The 17,076-nt window shown below is 48.8% G+C and overlaps 1 protein-coding gene across 3 annotated transcripts in view; it reads right to left on the bottom strand.

Annotated features, from left to right (window-relative positions):
- Positions 1–10,146: 10,146 nt before the first annotated feature.
- Mettl22 (methyltransferase like 22) overlaps positions 10,147–17,076 on the bottom strand; it is a 19,449-nt gene continuing 12,519 nt past the window's right edge. For 2 of the 3 annotated variants that reach the window (XM_006522107.4, XM_030249103.1), the window contains 6 exons: positions 16,019–16,090; positions 15,479–15,532; positions 14,407–14,487; positions 12,891–12,993; positions 11,525–11,693; positions 10,147–10,250 (listed from right to left, as the gene is read on the bottom strand). In XM_006522107.4, the coding sequence (XP_006522170.1) occupies positions 10,215–10,250; positions 11,525–11,693; positions 12,891–12,993; positions 14,407–14,487; positions 15,479–15,532; positions 16,019–16,090 (515 nt within the window). In that variant the 3' untranslated portion in view covers positions 10,147–10,214. The remainder of the gene's footprint in view (positions 10,251–11,524; positions 11,694–12,890; positions 12,994–14,406; positions 14,488–15,478; positions 15,533–16,018; positions 16,091–17,076) is intronic. The other variant, NM_146247.1, reaches the window with a different exon arrangement.

Raw genomic sequence — 17,076 nt, 5'->3', positions numbered from 1 at the left:
GCTTCCACTGCGCCTAACTAGTAAACAAGCCTTATGCGCAAGTGCAAGAGTGAACTCACGCCTAGTCACTGCCCATCTCGCGGCGTAGTAATGGGGTGATGGGCGAGCAACGAATCAGGAGCTGTCACGCCACATCAGGTGCTAAAACGTCACGCTGTGGGCTATATAAGCAGCACCATTTTCCCGGTTCGGGGTCTTCCCTCCTGATAAGTAAGCAATAAAAGCTTTGCCGCAGAAGATTTCGGTTGTCCTGAGTGTGTTCTTGCCGGTGGGGACAAAAGCTCGGGCGATAGTGTGAATTTACATGGATCACCTAAGATCTCTGAGCATCAGTAAGTTTTCATCTACAAAGTGGGGATGACAGCTTTAATGCATGAGTGTGTTTAATGTTTAATGGTTTAATGTTGTGTTATGTGGGAGAAACACCTTAGAATTTGTAGCATGGAGTGGAGTGGCTGACAGGTAGGAAGCTCTGAATGAGGTTAGCCTATACTATTGTGAGTCTTACTATGGTCATCAGAACTATAATTTGTGTTCCTCAAAAAACAATGACCTTGAGATAAGCACTTGAGGGCTTTGATTCCCTAGCTAACGACTGTGGAGGGGAACTGGGATTCCATTCTCTTGGGGATGCTGGGGCCAGGGCAGAATAGTCACCCCAGTCAGCCCACCAAGGCAGAAGGGAGCTGGAGGATGTCAGCTATGGGCCATTAATCAAGAGCTACTCACTGGCCAACCACTCCTCAGCAGTTCCCCTGATCCTTCAGACCGAGCCAGTTCCATGGACAAAGAGAGACCTCAGACCGAGTCTCAGGGACAGAGGACAGGTGGACATGCCAAGACATAAGGAATGCTGAGAGTCAGGGACTTTCTCTCTCTCTTGAGATTTGTTTGTTTTGGTGTGTGTGTGTGTGTGTGTGTGTGTGTGTGTGTGTGTGTGTGTGTGTCTTACTTTCTACTGCTGCAACAAAATGCCAGCCCAAGGCAACTTCTAGAAGAAAGGGTTTATTTCAGCTTAGGATTTCAGAGGGATATTAGTCCATCAGGCTGAGGAGGTGGCAGCTGGCATTGCAGCTGGAGCAGGAAGCCGAGAGGGCACATCCTCAACTGTGAGCAAGAGGCAGAGAGGACAGACTGGAAGTAAGCGGGGCATTTGATTCTTAAAGCCCCAGTGACATAATTCTTCCATCAAAGTCTCACCCCCTAAACCTTCCAAATAGCGTCACAACTGGGGACTATGTGTTCATATATCTGGGCCTATGGGGGGCAGCCTCTTCCATACCACTGCAGTATGGATATGTGTGTGGCGTATGTACATGTTCCTGTGTGTGCATGTGTGTGTGAGGTTATGGATGTGTGTGTGTACATGTTCCTGTGTGTGCATGTGTGTGTGATGTTATGGATGTGTGTAAGAATATACATGTGTAGGCATAATGTGTTTGTGCACTATGTAAGGATTATCCTTGTATTATGTAAATGCTAATTTCTCTGCTTCCTGGATCTTCCTACAATCCAGACATGGCATTGGAATGCTTATTCTAAGTATCTCCTATCTCAAGTTTGTGTAAACATAGCTCCTCATTTATTCTCTTATTTGTCAATAAAACTGATCAGTCAATAGCACAGTAGAGGAGAGAATAGGGCTGGACTTCTGCCAGCAAGGAGAGGAGAGAAAGAGAAGATTCTCCTTGTGGAGAGGCCCTGGAGACACCATGGGGAAACACCTGGAGCAGAGAGAGCCAGACCAACAGGAAAATGCATGTATCTTGGGGATATTGGTTGGGAGGTAGCCAGATTAGCTTAGAGGATTAGAATAGATTAATAACTGCTCAGATATTAATGCTGTAAAGCCTATCAAATACATCTTTAGTCTCTGTCTCATTTATTTGGGAGCTAGCCAGGATTAAAAAAAAAAAAAAACTACCACTTTCAAAACTACTTTAACATATGTGGTAAGGATATATGTGTGTGAGAGGAGATTATACATGTGTGTGAGGATATGTGTGTGTGAGAGAGATTATACATGTGTGTGAAGATATGTGTGTGTGCGTGTGAGGATATACCTGTGTGTGAAGACATACCTGTGTGTGAGGATATCCGTCTATGTATGTGTGTGTATACATGTGTGTGTGAGAGGATATCCGTGTGTGTGTGTGTGTGTGTGTGTGTGTGTGTGAGGATATGTGTGAGAGGATATCCGTGTGTGTGTGTGAGGATATGCATGTGCGTAGCTCAAAGAAAGCCAGATGTCTTTCTTAATCACTCTTTACCTTAGTTTTTAAAAACGGTCCGTCCCGTCCCCCCCCCCCCCCCCCCCCCCCCGCTGCTACCTGCAGTTCAGGATGAAGCTCTCAGCTACCTTAACAGCACCATGTGTGGCTCCCTGCTGCCAAGCTCCCCACTGTGATGGCCAGGGACTAATCCTCTAATACACTAAGCAAGCTTTCATTTATAAGTAGCCTTGGTCATGGTGTCTCCTCACAGCAGTGGAAAACTGACTAAGACACAGGGCTTTTCACTGAGCCTGGAGCTTCTTGTTCTGGCCATTCTGGCTGACCGCCAGGCCCATGGGATCTGTCTCCATTCCCTAAGCACTGGGGTTATATTATAGGCATGTTAACATCACGGTGGGCTTTCTGCACAGGTGTTGGGGGGTCTGAACTCAGGTCATCAGGCAGCAAACACCTTTGCCCACTGAGCGATCCTGCCAGTCCCAGGATGAATTTTGAGCAGCACAAGTGCTACTGCCCTGGGGACACTCTGGATGTCACTACTATGATTCGAGGGGAAGGGAGCCACTCCACTTCCCAGGGGTGACAATGGTGAGCATAGGTCAGTGCACAGGGAGTCCTGTAGCAACCCAGCACGATCCTGAGAAACCTGCTCCAGCCACACACCTCTAGTTTAGCAAGTAGAATTTCAAAGGTCCAACTTGCCACTACATGACAAGCTGACTCATCTTGACGAAGCTTTAACCTCTCTGAGCCTCAGTTTTTTCATCTGTAGGATGGAGGTCAAAATCATAGCACTGTTCCATAGGGCTGTTTCAAGGTTTTAGAGAAACCTAAAGCATCTAACCCAGAGGTGATACAGCTGGGGCTGGGTGAGCACAGCCAGAAACAGAGGAGTGGGAGGAATCCCATCTCGTGATTCTCTTAACTCCTCCCTGGGTGGTTGCCCTTCCCCTGGAACATCTAGGTGTGTGTTGTCATAGAAACCTTTCAGTGATAATGCTCTTAAGAACTTGGCAGATTTTTTTTTCCTCCCAAAATAACCCACCTCATCAATCAAGTACCGCTCAGGTGAAGCAGTTAGATAAGTAAGATGGTTTTACCATCATTAACTCCTGAGGAGGCACCTACCTGGGGAGTTGTCATCACCTAGAAGTAGGCAGTTAATAGAAATAGGCAGTGGTTATGATGAGGGTTGTCTTGGGTACTTTTCTATTGTCTGACAAAACACCATGACCAAGGCAACTTATAAAATAAAGCATTTAATTGGAGGAGTCATGGAACCAGAGTCCATGACCATCATGATGGGGAGCATGTCAGCGGGCAGGCAGGCAGGAAGTAGCTTAGAGCTCTCATCACAAGCACAAGGCAGAGAGAGGAGGTGAGGGGAAGAGAGAAAGGGAGAGAGGGAGAGGAAGGGCAAGGGGGTGCTGGCGTGGGATTTTCAAACCTCACAGCTTGTCCCCAGGGACACATTTCCTCCAATAAGACCAAGCCTCCTAATATTTCCTAAGCAGTCCACCAGCTGGGACCAAGCATTCAAATATAAGAGCCCCCTATTGGTCTGTTCTCATTCAAACCAACACAATGGTCATGATGCTGGTTATGATGGTGACAGTAGTGATGGTCGTGGTGGTGATGGTTATGATGATGACAGTAAAAGATCCTGGCAGAATGTAAAAGGACACAGAAGCCCTGAAATTGGCAAGATAGACGTCAGTGTTAGCAGAACTAGCTTCACTGATTTAGAAAAATAGAGGTGCACAATGCTCTGGCCACTCCTTGAACCTGTGTGTCTGCCAATGTTCTGACCAGGTGTGTGCCCATTGCTGCACCTTCATTAGACTCTCCTTGTACCCCTCCCATACCCATTTCTCGAGAATAGACATTGTTTCGATCTGGAAATCCCCTACTCTCCCCCTTCTCCTTTCCCCACTGAGGGCCTATAAAAACTGGGACCTCTTTCCCCTCGAGGTCGACTCCTCTACCCCTGTGTGGGATATAAGTTGTCCCCAGAGCTCTGGCTTTCCCCGAATAAAGCCTCATGTGGTTTGCAACAAGCTCGGTCTATCGTGAGTTCTTGGGTGTCTGCTATTGTCCTGAGGCCTGAGCGAGGGGCTCCTCTCGGAGTCTTTCAACAGTAGTGATGGTCGTGGTGGTGATAAGGATGGTGGTGGTGGTGGTGTAAGCTACCATGTCTTAAGTCCTTCTGCTGCAGCTCACATGCTAGATACTGTGGTCGCATTACCAAATGCAACCTTGACAAGGCCAGGGCACTGAGAGAAGGCAGGGTGGGCTTGAGTTTGGATGCCAGGAGCTAGGCTCTAGTTACCGAGCTTCACTTCTCAGGAAACCCCAGAGGAAAAGGACATGGGAGAGCGCTTGCTCTGTCTTTTGCCCTAGCATCAGGCCACCAACTGCAGAGCCTTTTCCAGGTTACCTCTGAAGCTGGAGATTCTACCATCTGCTTGTGGGACTTGGTTTGAGACACTGCAGCTCTAACCAGAGGTGTGGGGAAACTCTGCTAATTAAGGTTGAAGTCTACCATTGATCGGATGGCCTTTTGGGTCTCGGAGCATAACAGGGGACTCCCTTCATTAGTGGGCCTTCTCCTTCTCTGACCATGTCTGGGAAATTCTAAGCCCCCACATACACCTCTACCTGAGGAATGTTACATAGCCTCAATTAGATCACAGGATCAATTTCTGTTCTCCTGATAAGAACCTGCCCAGCCAGCACTTGAGATTCCCAAAATGCTTCCCCATGCTAATGAGGCATTTTGGTACTCAAAGGCCCACCCAATGACTTTTGCCTATCCTGGATGTTCCTACCTTCAGTCCCCCAAAACTTTATAAGCTTTGAATCATCCTAAGTAAAGTTGATCTGGCTCCTGATAGCTGGCCCCGGTGTGGTCATTCCTGTACACACTCACAGAACTTCCAAATCCTCTTCCCCCTGTTGTCTCTGCTTCCACTGCCCTTGTGGACCATGGACTGTGTGGCGGATGATCCACCAGAGTGGGAACCACCACACAAAGGCTCCCACCTTTCAAACTTAGTTGTTTCCTGAATTCCAAAAAAGTAAGAAAAAGGCTGGGACCACACCTTATTCTTGGCAGGACTAGCCCTTCTACTCATCCTAGGACTGGAATAGCCAGATCTCCACTTGGCCCCTGACTTCCTGCTTCCTTCCCTGCAGCCAGAATGAAGAAAACACTGGACTTTTGCTTTCAAGATGATAGACTAAGGTTTAAACTGCGTACTTGCTATTTCTGAGCCCCATGACCTTGGTTAGCCCATGAAAGCCTATGGGCCTTGGCTTATGAGTATCTTAAATGGATATAGAATCTGGGGATGTAGCTTAGAGGTAGTGTGTTGTTTAGTCTGTATAAAGCCCTGGGTGCCATTCCCAATACTGCCAGAAATAAAATAGGTAAAGAGTTATAATACTCAGATAATTGAGACCAACAGTCGGTAAATGCTTAAGTCTTGAGGGTGTGATTTGAGTGCTAAGATACATAGAGCTATTGTCCAACAACTGTATGGTGTGATCATGTCCCTGAAGGAATCTCAAGAGTCCTTGGGGACTCACTTTGGAGTGGTTGTCAAGGTCAAAACCTCCAGATGCCTTACACAGGCACCCCACTGGTGATTCATGAAGTTAGGATGCCACCTTGTGGTGAGAGGTGTTACAGGCGGGGATACAGGCGAGGATACTGGATGTTCTCCAGCCTTGGACCTCAGAGGAGGAATCTCATCTCTAGGAGTCTTTCCCTGGTGATCTCAGAGGTGGGATCAAGAACAAAGATGAGGGCTAGGACTACAGTTCTGTTGCTTGAAGGCCCGCTTAGAACCCAAGAAGCCCTCACTTCCATCCCTAGCACCACACAAACTAGATGTGCTGGTGGGTATGATCCTGGCACTCGGGAGGTGGAGGCAGAGGGATTATAACTTTAAGGTCATCTTCAGCTATCTAATGAGTTTGAGGCCAGCTTAAGCTACACGAGGCTTTGTCTTTAAAAATGAGAGATAACACACCTCAAAGTCTCCCTTATCCATGAAGGACGAGACAGCAAAACGTTCACCAAAGAACATGAGAACTCAGGGATTTTTATAGGTAAAGGGGTTGGGGCAAAATGCTGAGGCACAAGCAGTATGAGACATAAACCCAGCAAATGTCCTACAGAGTTTCCATGGGAACTATCACCCAGTGCAGAAAAACAGCTTGTGGCTTTAGTTTTTATGGTGTTGTAAAACTCACACATTCTAATCAACAATGTATAAAAACATTCTTGTCAAGGTCTTGGTCTAAGGTCACCTTGCACCTCACCTCTTTGCGCTCCCTGACATGATGCATGGGTAGCTGCTCTTCAGTTAACTGTGAAGTCTCCTCAGACCTGCTGTTAAGTTGAAAATACGTCAACAGAAAGCACTTAGTACCACCTAATTCCCAACATCCTAACAGTGTAGCAAAACAACATGTCAATAGCCCCAAGGTGAACCTTAAATCACCCAATGAAGAAAGACCCTCATGGTGCCATGGAGAAAGGAGTCTTACTTTTATACAAAGGAATTTGATGCTAAGAGGCCTGGGCACTGCCAGAGGCCACCTGGGTGGTATGCAGTAGATCTAGGACTAGGACCTGAGTTCCTGAGTTGGTATTATCACTAAGATAGGGTCTATTGTAGGCTGACCTTGAACTTGCTCTGTGGCAGAGGCTGGCCTTGGTCTTCTAGTCTTCCTGTTTTCATCTCTCAGATGCTGGGATGGTAGGTACAGATGTGCACATCATGATACACACACACGTTTTTGGGGATATGTGTTCATATTGAGGCCAGAGGTCAACCTTGAGTTTGTTCCACAGGACAGCACCTAGCATGGTTTTCTTCTTTAAATTTTACCAGTTTATTCTCTCTCCCCCATCCTCCCTCCCCATGTATCTATTTATGTATGTGGGCACAAATGTGCCATGCATGGCATATATGTGGAAGTCAAGAGGACATCCTCCAGGAGTTGGGTCTCTCCTTCTACCTTGTGGTTCCTTGGGGATTAAACTCAGCAAACTCAGGCATCTTTACCTGTTAAGTCATCTCACTGGTCCATAGCTTGTTTATTTTAATATTTAATATTTAATTTTTATACTACAAGTGCTTGAGTTATGGAAGGTTGTGAAATGTTGGGAATGCAACCCAGGTCCCCTGTAAGAGCCGTCAGTGATCTTGGGCCTCTGAACCATCTTTCCAACCTTGTTTTTTTGAAACGGTCTCTCATTGGCCTGAAACTCAACAAGCAGGCTAGGGTGTCTGGCCCAAGAGCCCCAAAGATCCTTGTGCCTCTGCTTCCTCAGACTTGGGCTTACAAGCGAGTGCCACCATGCCTGGGGACCAAACTCACAAGCGAGTGCCACCATGCCTGGGGACCAAACTCACAAGCGAGTGCCACCATGCCTGGGGACCAAACTCACAAGCGAGTGCCACCATGCCTGGGGACCAAACTCACAAGCGAGTGCCACCATGCCTGGGGACCAAACTCACAAGCGAGTGCCACCATGCCTGGGGACCAAACTCAGGTCCTCACGCTTATACAGTACCGAGCCTTCATTGTTGTCGAGACAGGTTCTCATGTAGCTGGGGCTAGCCTCAGGCTTACTCTGTAGTCAGAGTTGATTGTCTCCCCTCCCCCTTTCCCAGTGCTGGGATTAAAGGCAGGTGCTCAGTTTCATGCAGTGCTGGAGGCTAAACTCAAGGCTTTCTGCACCAGCAATGACACACTGCAGCCTTGGTGTTGCCCACGTGCTCTGGACCAGCGTCACGGACCACTTCATGGGCAGAGTTAATTGCCGAGTGAGGCCCTGTCTAGGAACCAGGTTAGAAATGGTAGCATCGGGACCCCTGCTGATTCTCATCTGAGAAGCTGGGGGGAGGGGGCAGCACCATGCTTTGTTGATTTGAACAACCTTTTCTGTTCAGGCTATGGGTGAGCAGACTCATCATCTCCTTGGGCCATAAATTTCTCAGTAAATGTTAGACTGTGTCAAGAGAAGAATTGAGTCCAATGACCTGGGTTAATTACCTAGCATGTATCTCAATGGTCTGAAGATTCTGAAATCTCATCGCTTCTGGCAGAGGCTCTCTGGAGGCTGTAAAACAGAGTCTGAACTGGGACAGGAAGCTCTGATAGCGCTGCGGATTACAGCCAAGATGAATTCTGGGCTGCGTCAGGAGGAAGTTCTTAGGACAGTGGCCTAGACGTAAAAGCAGCCGCCTTCAGGAGCTAGGTGACGAAGCTGAGGCCACTCTAGTGCTTGGAGCCAATCATACGTAGGGGCTAGGGAACTGCCCCTCACTGGGTCTCCTCTCTGGTCCTTTGTTTTTTGAGATGGGGTTTCTCTTCTCTGAAGGCTGGTCTCAAATTCACATAGATCCACTTGCCTCTGTCTCCCAAGTACTAGGATTAAAAGTGTGTGCCCCCATGCCTGGATCTTTCTAAAGGTTGTCTTGAAGAGTACTGTATTTTAGAGAAAGACAGTCTGTGTGTGTTATGGTATATGTACTCGTTAGTATGGATATATATACACCTGCACACAGATATGTGTGCATCTATGTGAATGTGTGTGGAGGCCAGAGGTTGATGCTGGGTGTCTTTCCTCTTTTGGTCTCTACCTTTTTAGTCTCACTGAACCTGAAGCTCATTGAGTTGGCCAGACTGGCCAGCCAATGAGCTTCTGTCTGTCTTCCCCCAGTGTCTATTTAATACACATTACGGGCAGAGGGTGATATCAGGCATCTTCCTCAATTGCTCCTCACCTTATGTTGAGATAAGGGCTCTCCCAGAACCTGGAGCTCACTGGTTTGGCTTGGTTGGATCTGCCTGTCTCTGCCTGGCCCTGCTCCCCTCTGCAGGGCTGTGCCTAGATTTTATGTCCAGTGTTGGGGATCTGAACTCAGGTCCTCAGGCTCTGCTAGAAGCAGCCATCTTACCAATCCAACCTTCAACTTTCACTCTCCTGCCTCGACCCGAGTGCCTTGACTGTGGCACATTCGATTGATCCCATGATAGAAGCACCATTCAGTTCGTGGGATCCAGCATGCAGACACCAGTATCTATCAAAACGAGAACAAAGACCTCATCCACCCAAGTCCACAGCTCTGGGACAGTATTAAGCTTGTATTTTGGTTTCTGTACATCCATGTCTGGCTGTTCTTGCTAACTGTGGTGTCAACACAGGGTGTGGATTTTATGCTCAGGATTGCACCTGGGTTCAGAACACTTGTGTAGTTACCAGCTGGTTAACTATCCACATCAGGGTTTCTCTGTGTAGGTGTCCTGGAACTGGGTCTGTCCCAGGCTGGCCTCAAATTCAGAGTTCCCGCTGCCTGTGCCTCCTGAGCTCTGGAATTCCAGGATGCAGCAGCACACCCAGACGACTTGACTGTGGCCAAGCAGTTTTTTCTCGTGGAATCCTTGTAACACTGGCATCACAGCTATGTACGGTCACATACATTTTACATGGTGCTAGGGGGAAATTGTCATGCCGTGTATCTGCTAGACAAGCACCCCGCCAACCGCGCTGGATCTCAGCCCACCTCTGTGTAGTTCTCAGTGGAACCCAGGAGCACACACATGCTGGGTGAGCAGCCAGTCCTCTGAGCAGAGGGAGTATGAAAGTGAAGGCAGAGCCATGGCCCTGCCAGGGAAGCACACCGTGGACATAAACAGTGCAGAGAGGCGGCATTTGCTCACTTTGACCAAGTGGCTCGGGAGCACTCAGGAGCTGTGTGACAAGTGCTAAGCACCACACTCTTGATCAATTATATATTTGAGTTACTGTTGTAGGCAGTGATGGGCCCCAGGAGACCAGCTAGGGCCATGCAAGGGCCACTCACTGTATCTAAAATGACAGCATCTCAAGGGCAAGATGGCTGAGGGTTTGTCTTTATTCGAAATGCGTTAAAATATTAGTCAAGAGGTCACAGAGGCGACTCACGCTGCTGGTTCCACAACTATCTTCCAGAGCTCCTGTAACACACAGAGATAAAAACTTCTGAGGTTTCACAAAGCAGAGCTACATGACACCAGGGCAGGGCCAGGGCCAGAGCGAGTCCTTCCTGTCTTTGAGAATCTGGCCATTATATGGTGGCACAGTGGCTGGGTAGACCAAGTCTGGAACTAGCCATAGGATATTGGTTTGTTACATTGTCACAAGGGACTAAAGGAATGGTAGCAGGTGGCCAGTTTTGCTATTTGGGGGCCTTATGCGGTCTGCAGTGCTCCACTTCCTAAGAAGGAACACAGGAAGGAGCGTGAGAAAGCTGGCCTTCCTGGCACTGTCTTCCCCTCTCCTGAGAACGAGGCCTCATCTCCATAGCCAAGAGGCAAAGAGAACAAAGATGCCAGATGGACTTCTGTGAATCCAGCTCCTGGTCATTTTCAAGGTAATTTTGGGTTTTCAAATGTACTCTAAGTGCTGGGTTTAGCAGCTGGAATAGCAGGTGCCTTGGCTCTAAGATGCTGTGTGTCCCAGATTTGCCAGTTCCTGGCTGGGTGTGCTAAGACAATGGACAGAGGTGTGGAGCACTGCCACATGCTGGCGACAACTGCTGCTGGATTGCCAAGAGCCTAGTACGAGCCTTCGTGCTTGGCCAGAGGGTCAGCCTCCTTAGAGCAAACATGCCCATTAGCACCATGGTTAAAACTGCCAAACTGACAGGATCTGGAATCATTGAGAGACAACCTTTGTGCGTGTCTGTGGCGGAGTTTCTAGACTGGTAAATTAAGGTGGGAAGGCTCATCTTGCACGTGGGTGGCGCTGTCCTGAGGGCTGGCCACTGATTTAATACAAAGGAGAAAGCAAGCTGAGCAGCACCATCCATCTGCTTTGACTGCAGATGCAAGATTCTAGCTCCTGGAGTTCCCTGCTGTGAGGGGATGGCCTCAAAACTGTGATGTCACTTCAGTAAGGAGGAGAGTAACTGGCGCCTCTCCTCCCGTCCCAGTTTCCTCTGGTGTCTTAACTGCCCATAGAGAACCTGAGACTTAGCCACAGAGCTGCTGTGGCCTTGTGACTGCTGAGACCAGGTTAAGCCGGCTCAGGGATCACAGTGTTAGGCCTGCAGCGTCTCTGTCTCCCGGGCAGACCATGGATGGACAGTAGGCTGGCCGAGCCTGACAATAGAGCCTAAAGAGACTAAGTGAGGGGAGGGAGATGAGCAGAGAGCCACAACCCAGCACACAGTAGGTGTGTGACATGTCCAGTGCCTTGCTTCCCACCACCCTCACGGGGCTGCATCTACCAGCTGCCGGATGCGTTCATAGACGAGCAGCTGCGGGAAGGAGGCCTCCACAGGCTCCACCATGAAGCGCAGCCTGCCATCGGCCAGCTTCTCCAATGAGTCCAGGGAGGCACGGAAGTGATCGTAGGCTTCACACGTGACGTCCAAGTGTCTCAGTGTGAAGTTGAACCTGTGGATTGACCAGCAGCAACACATGCATCATGACCAGAAAGGTCTGCTTCATCTCACAGCTTGCCTCCTGCTCAGTGCACGTCTCGAGGCTGGCCTTTAAGTGGCTACTCTGCACCCAGCCTTTGAGTAAATTCTTTCCTGACCCTCCACGGGCACCTGGGTTCCCAGAATGGCTACTGGCTCCACTTCAGATGTGGTTATAGGAAGCTGACCTCAGCTGCAAAGATGGCACTCTGGATACCAGTGCCTGCATACGGACTCTGGGCAGATCTGCTGGCTGGGTGCTGAGGACTGGGTACTATCTATGGGATTGGGTACCAAGATGTTGTGGCAAAGGGGGGCACAGAACATGCTGGGAGCAAAGGCAGAGATGAGAGATGAGAGATGAGAGAGAGAGAGAGAGAGAACAGAAGAAAGAAGGGGAGGGGTAAAGGGGTATGGGGAGGGGGAGGGGAGAGGGGAAGGAGCACACACAGAGTTCTCCGGCACCGCCATTTGTACCTTTGGACACCAGAATCTGTAAAATTATTTTTTACCTTGAATTGAACCTCTTCACTTGTCTATCCTTTTTTTTTTCTTCACATGTGTTACATACATGTGTGTTTCTGTATTTGTGTGTGTTAGTGTGTTGATAGGGTATGTGTGTGTGTGTAAGTGTGGAAGCCTGACAATAGTGCCTAAAGAGACTAAGTGAGGGGAGGGAGATGAGTGGAGAGCCCAGCCCAGCACACAGTAGATGTGTGACACCAGCACACAGTAGGTGTATGACAGGCACAGTGACTCCTGCATCCATCGGGGGATGTAGCTACAGGGAGGGAGATGAGCGGAGAGCCCCGCCCAGCACACAGTAGATGTATGACACTAGCACACAGTAGGTGTATGACAGGCACAGTGACTCCTGCATCCATTGGGGGATGTAGCTGCAGGGAGGGAGATGAGTGGAGAGCCCAGCCCAGCACACAGTAGGTGTATGACACCAGCACACAGTAGGTGTATGACAGGCACAGTGACGACTGCATCGAGGGAGGAATGCAGCTGCAGGGAGGGAGATGAGTGGAGAGCCCAGCCCAGCACACAGTAGATATATGACACCAGCACACAGTAGGTGTATGACACCAGCACACAGTAGGTGTATGACAGGCACAGTGACGACTGTATCGAGGGAGGGATGCAGCTGCAGGGCAGCACAGCTCACCTTTTTTCCACTGAGAAGATGGCGGTGCAGGCATTTTTCAGTCTGTGGACCAGTCGGGAAAGTGTGTTAAACAGAGCGTTGGTTAAGTCATCATCGTAGAACACTAGGGAAAGAAGGGGGTTAGGGAGAAAGTGCACCTTTGGCAGAGATCTATTCAAAGGGACCCACGGAATCACTACGGAGTGGCTCCCTATCATCATGAACAGTAGCCACTGAGGAGGAATGCTCTGGACGGTGCTTCCGGGATGTGTCTAAGAGTGAAGTGAGGCTTGTCCTGGCTCAGGTCTCACGCAGAAAGTTACTGTTAGCTGTTCTACACAGCAAACCACAGAAAATCAAAGCCAGCCTCTTCACGGTTGGACAGTTTACCGAGACATTCAGAAGGGCGAGGATGGAGCAAGCATGAAGATTCTGACCTTCCTAGAATGTGTGTGTGTGTGTGTGTGTGTGTGTATCTGAGCCTGTAGTCACCTCCACTGCTTGGACATGGGTCTTCATCAATTCTGCTGTGGACTAATAGGCATACAAAATAGGAGCTTGGTAAATTGGGCATAGTGACATTGGGGACACACAGATAGCCACTGTCTGTCTGTAAGTAACTCCCACCAAACTCATCCTCCTTAGTGAGATAAAGTTGAAGGAGTCGTTCTCTGGGCTGCTGGTACCTCCCACTGCAGGGCAGGTGCTAATCCGGTATCTCCCTGAAGAGGTGACTCAGAGCAGGCCAGGGGCTGGGGGCTCCCTGCAAACACCAGGGCTGGCAGAGTCCTGATCTGCTGTTGGTTCAGATGGATAGGTTGTCACCGGGCAGGTTATTTTAGCCTTTTTTGTTTTTAAAAAAGATTTATGTATTTATTTTATGTTTGTGAGTACACTTGTATGCTCTTCTGACACACCAGAAGAGGGCATCAGATTTGATTACAGATGGTTGTGAGCCACCATGTGGCTGCTGGGAATTGAACTCAGGAGTTTTGGAAGAGCAGTAAGTGCTCTTAACTGCTGAGCCATCTCTCCAGCCCCTATTTTAGACATAATTAAGCACAGTAAAACTTTGGAAAAAGGTTTCCTGGTGACAATTATCTCAATAAAGCTTAGGGTGTGACTGCATCAAAACTCCTCTGTAAAGTACATGTGACCTTTTCCATAAAAATGGGTTCTATACCTTAAGGGCTTAAGGGAGGGTATGATGTGGTCTAGGTCATTCCAGAGGTCACAAGGCTACCTAGTATATATGACATCTCCCTATTGACTAAGAAACAAAATTGAAGATAAAGTCTAGGGAGGGACAGTGTGGGCTAGACACAATACTCGGGGTGGCCTGACCTGCAGATAGCACAGATCAGTGGGCTGTTAAGTACATCCAGCCTTCTGGGTGGCAAACAGGTATCCATCTCCACTGCCGAGGAGGCAACCTGGAGCATTTAACATTCCCGCTTTCCCCTGTGCCCTCTACCCCAGGGGATACTGTGACACACACAGGTGATGACAAGGACACAGGATGACAGGATCGTCTCACCTTCGGCTGCAAGCAGCACAGTGGTGTGGTCATACAGGTCAGCGATTTCTTCTTCTGACCAGCTGAAGGGGGCTTTGGGATCTACCAAAGAAGAGAAGACTGAGTGGCCCATTCCTTCCTGTGCTGGCCACCAGCTCTTATTGCAAACGTTCTGAGGGAAGCTTCGGAACAAGAGACAAGGTTGAGCTGGGTGTGCTGAGCTGGGTGTGCTGGTACACTCTGGTAATTCTAGCACTCAGCAGGCAGATCTTTGTGAGTGCTGGGCCAGTTGTGGCTACCTAATGAGGCTTTGTTGCACAAAAGAAAGAAAAATGAGGAAGGGAGGGAGAGGGAGAGAGAGACAGAGAGGGAGAGATAGATAGATATGGGGCTCGAAACAGGTCGACTTGTACCTAGGGACAGCCACACAGTTAAGGGGGGCCTTTGCCACCAGTGAGGGGCAGGTTGGTTCCATCCTCACTTGCCCTAGGCCTCGTGAGAACATTATCTGTCAATCATCCCAATCAATTCACTATGTGACACCAGGAAACTGGTTACATCACTCTGGATTTCAGTTTTTGTGTTTACAGAAAGGTTACTAAAACCTCTCTCAGAAGATGTCTGGGAAGGCCAAGGGTGAAAGGGTCACAGCACAGTGTGCTTGTCAGGTGACAGGCACTTCGAGTTCCCTTAGTGACAGGTGAAAGGAAAGAAGCTGCTGTATAGCAAGTATCGGGTCTGACATCGTCTGTGGAAGAAACTCTTGCAGACATTCACGATGCTTTCTGGGCAACGGTTTAGGCCCTGGTCACAGACCTGGGATCACACCCTGGCCTCTCTGAGTGCTGGTCTCTCCACTCCCACTTGGAACTGATTCCGCCACGGTGGCCCTGGAGGTGTGCGCAGCATGTGATCATGGGCCCAGCATAGCAGCTGTTCAGAGAATAGCCAGGGCCCAGCAGCCTGTAGAGACCTTCTACAAGATGTGGGGCTGTGGAGGTAGCCAGGACTCTGGCTCAATGAGGTCAAAGAGCTGAGAACTCTAGGTGCCACAGAGGAGTCACTAAAGCAAGGGGACACACGAAACACACACCTGTGCAGAGGTTGTCCTTCAGCCAGTCCAGCTCCTTGACCTTAACCACGCCACCTGCAAAAGCAGAGACAGAACTCCCAGACTGCACACAAATGGGCATAGAAACACCCTGACTCCTCGACCCACCCTCATGATCTAAGCAGGCACCTATCTATCTCCTCAGTTCCTCTGTCAGCACTCTCTCCCATACCCCCTTCTCTTCCTACATGTTCACAGTGCCCAATGACAGTGATTCTAGAAATAACACACAGGACTGATAACCCTAGCAGGGGATGGCAGCTTGGTGGATGACTTAAGACTGCATGCTTATGGTAGTGCTAAGAGGATGAGCCAAATGCATGAGGGAAAGAACTTGTCCGTCAGCCCAGGGATGTCAGGAAGGCGTCACGGTGTCAGGGCAGGTCATCTATGCTCAGAAACTGCTACAGCAAGGGAACACCTGGCATCTCTCCTTCATCTGATGCAAAGAGAAGCCACCACCAACACTGGGCCCGCTGGGTGACTCCCACCTGACCCCACCCCTCTGCAGCTGGCCCTCACCTCCAGTGGCAGTCAGGTGGCTGTTGAGGGCAACGTTTCGTTGGCACATGGCCAGGAGGTCTGTGCCGACATCTAGAATGACAGAAGGGTGCACTGTGACATAGGGGTTAAGACACCTGTCTCCAGCATGTTTCACGTCGAGCTACCACCAATGGCCAGACTGCTTTGCTCCGCTCATTTAAGGTGGTGGCATCTCTGGAAGCCAGATGACGGGCATGTGACACATTCTGAATTATCTTAGGAACTTCTCTGTGAGTCTGATATAATTTCAAATGTAAATATTAAGACAGTGCTCAGTTTCTGCCCAGGACCACTCATCACCCTAAGGATTGTCAGATGAGGCACGCAGGTGTTCACTGCTGCAGATGACAAACGGGGAAAGCACAGGATGGACAGGGTGCTTGGCAAAGGGCTAGACAGACGGCAACGACGATCTCCTTACTAAGAGTCACTTAGAATAATTTTTAAGGCCACAGGACCATGTTCTTAAAAAATACTTTTCAAGATTTTGGTTGAGTGTGTTTGTGTGCATGTGTATACATGTATGTGCATGTGTGTATGCACTATTTATATTTATACAACTATTTATAGAGATTTCAGTTATTCCTTAAGAGTATGCATTAAAGCATGATGGGAAGATGGCTTCAAGGTTAAGATGTCACACTGTTTTTGCAGAACACCCAAGTACCCGCATCAGATGGCTCTCAACCAATTGTAATTTCAGCTCCAGGGGATCTTATGCCCTCTAGGACATCTGTACTCATATGTACATACTCCTAACACACACACACACTATACAATATAAAATAAAAATAAGCAGGTCATGGTGGAACACCCCTCTAATTCCACACTTTGGGAGGTAGAGGCAATGTTATCTCTGAGTTCAAGACTATCCTGGTTTACACAGTAAATTCCAGGTTAGCTGAGAAACATGGTGAGACTGTCTCAAAATTTCAAAAAAAAAAATCTCTTTTTTAAAACAGTAGAATATAGGGGCTAGAGAGATGGCTCAGTGGTTAAGAGCACTGGCTGCTTTTCCAGAGGTCCTGAATTCAATT

This window comes from Mus musculus, chromosome 16 (genome assembly GCF_000001635.26).
Source record: "Mus musculus strain C57BL/6J chromosome 16, GRCm38.p6 C57BL/6J".
Taxonomy (NCBI): domain Eukaryota; kingdom Metazoa; phylum Chordata; class Mammalia; order Rodentia; family Muridae; genus Mus; species Mus musculus.
This window is presented reverse-complemented; position numbering and strand designations above follow the sequence as displayed.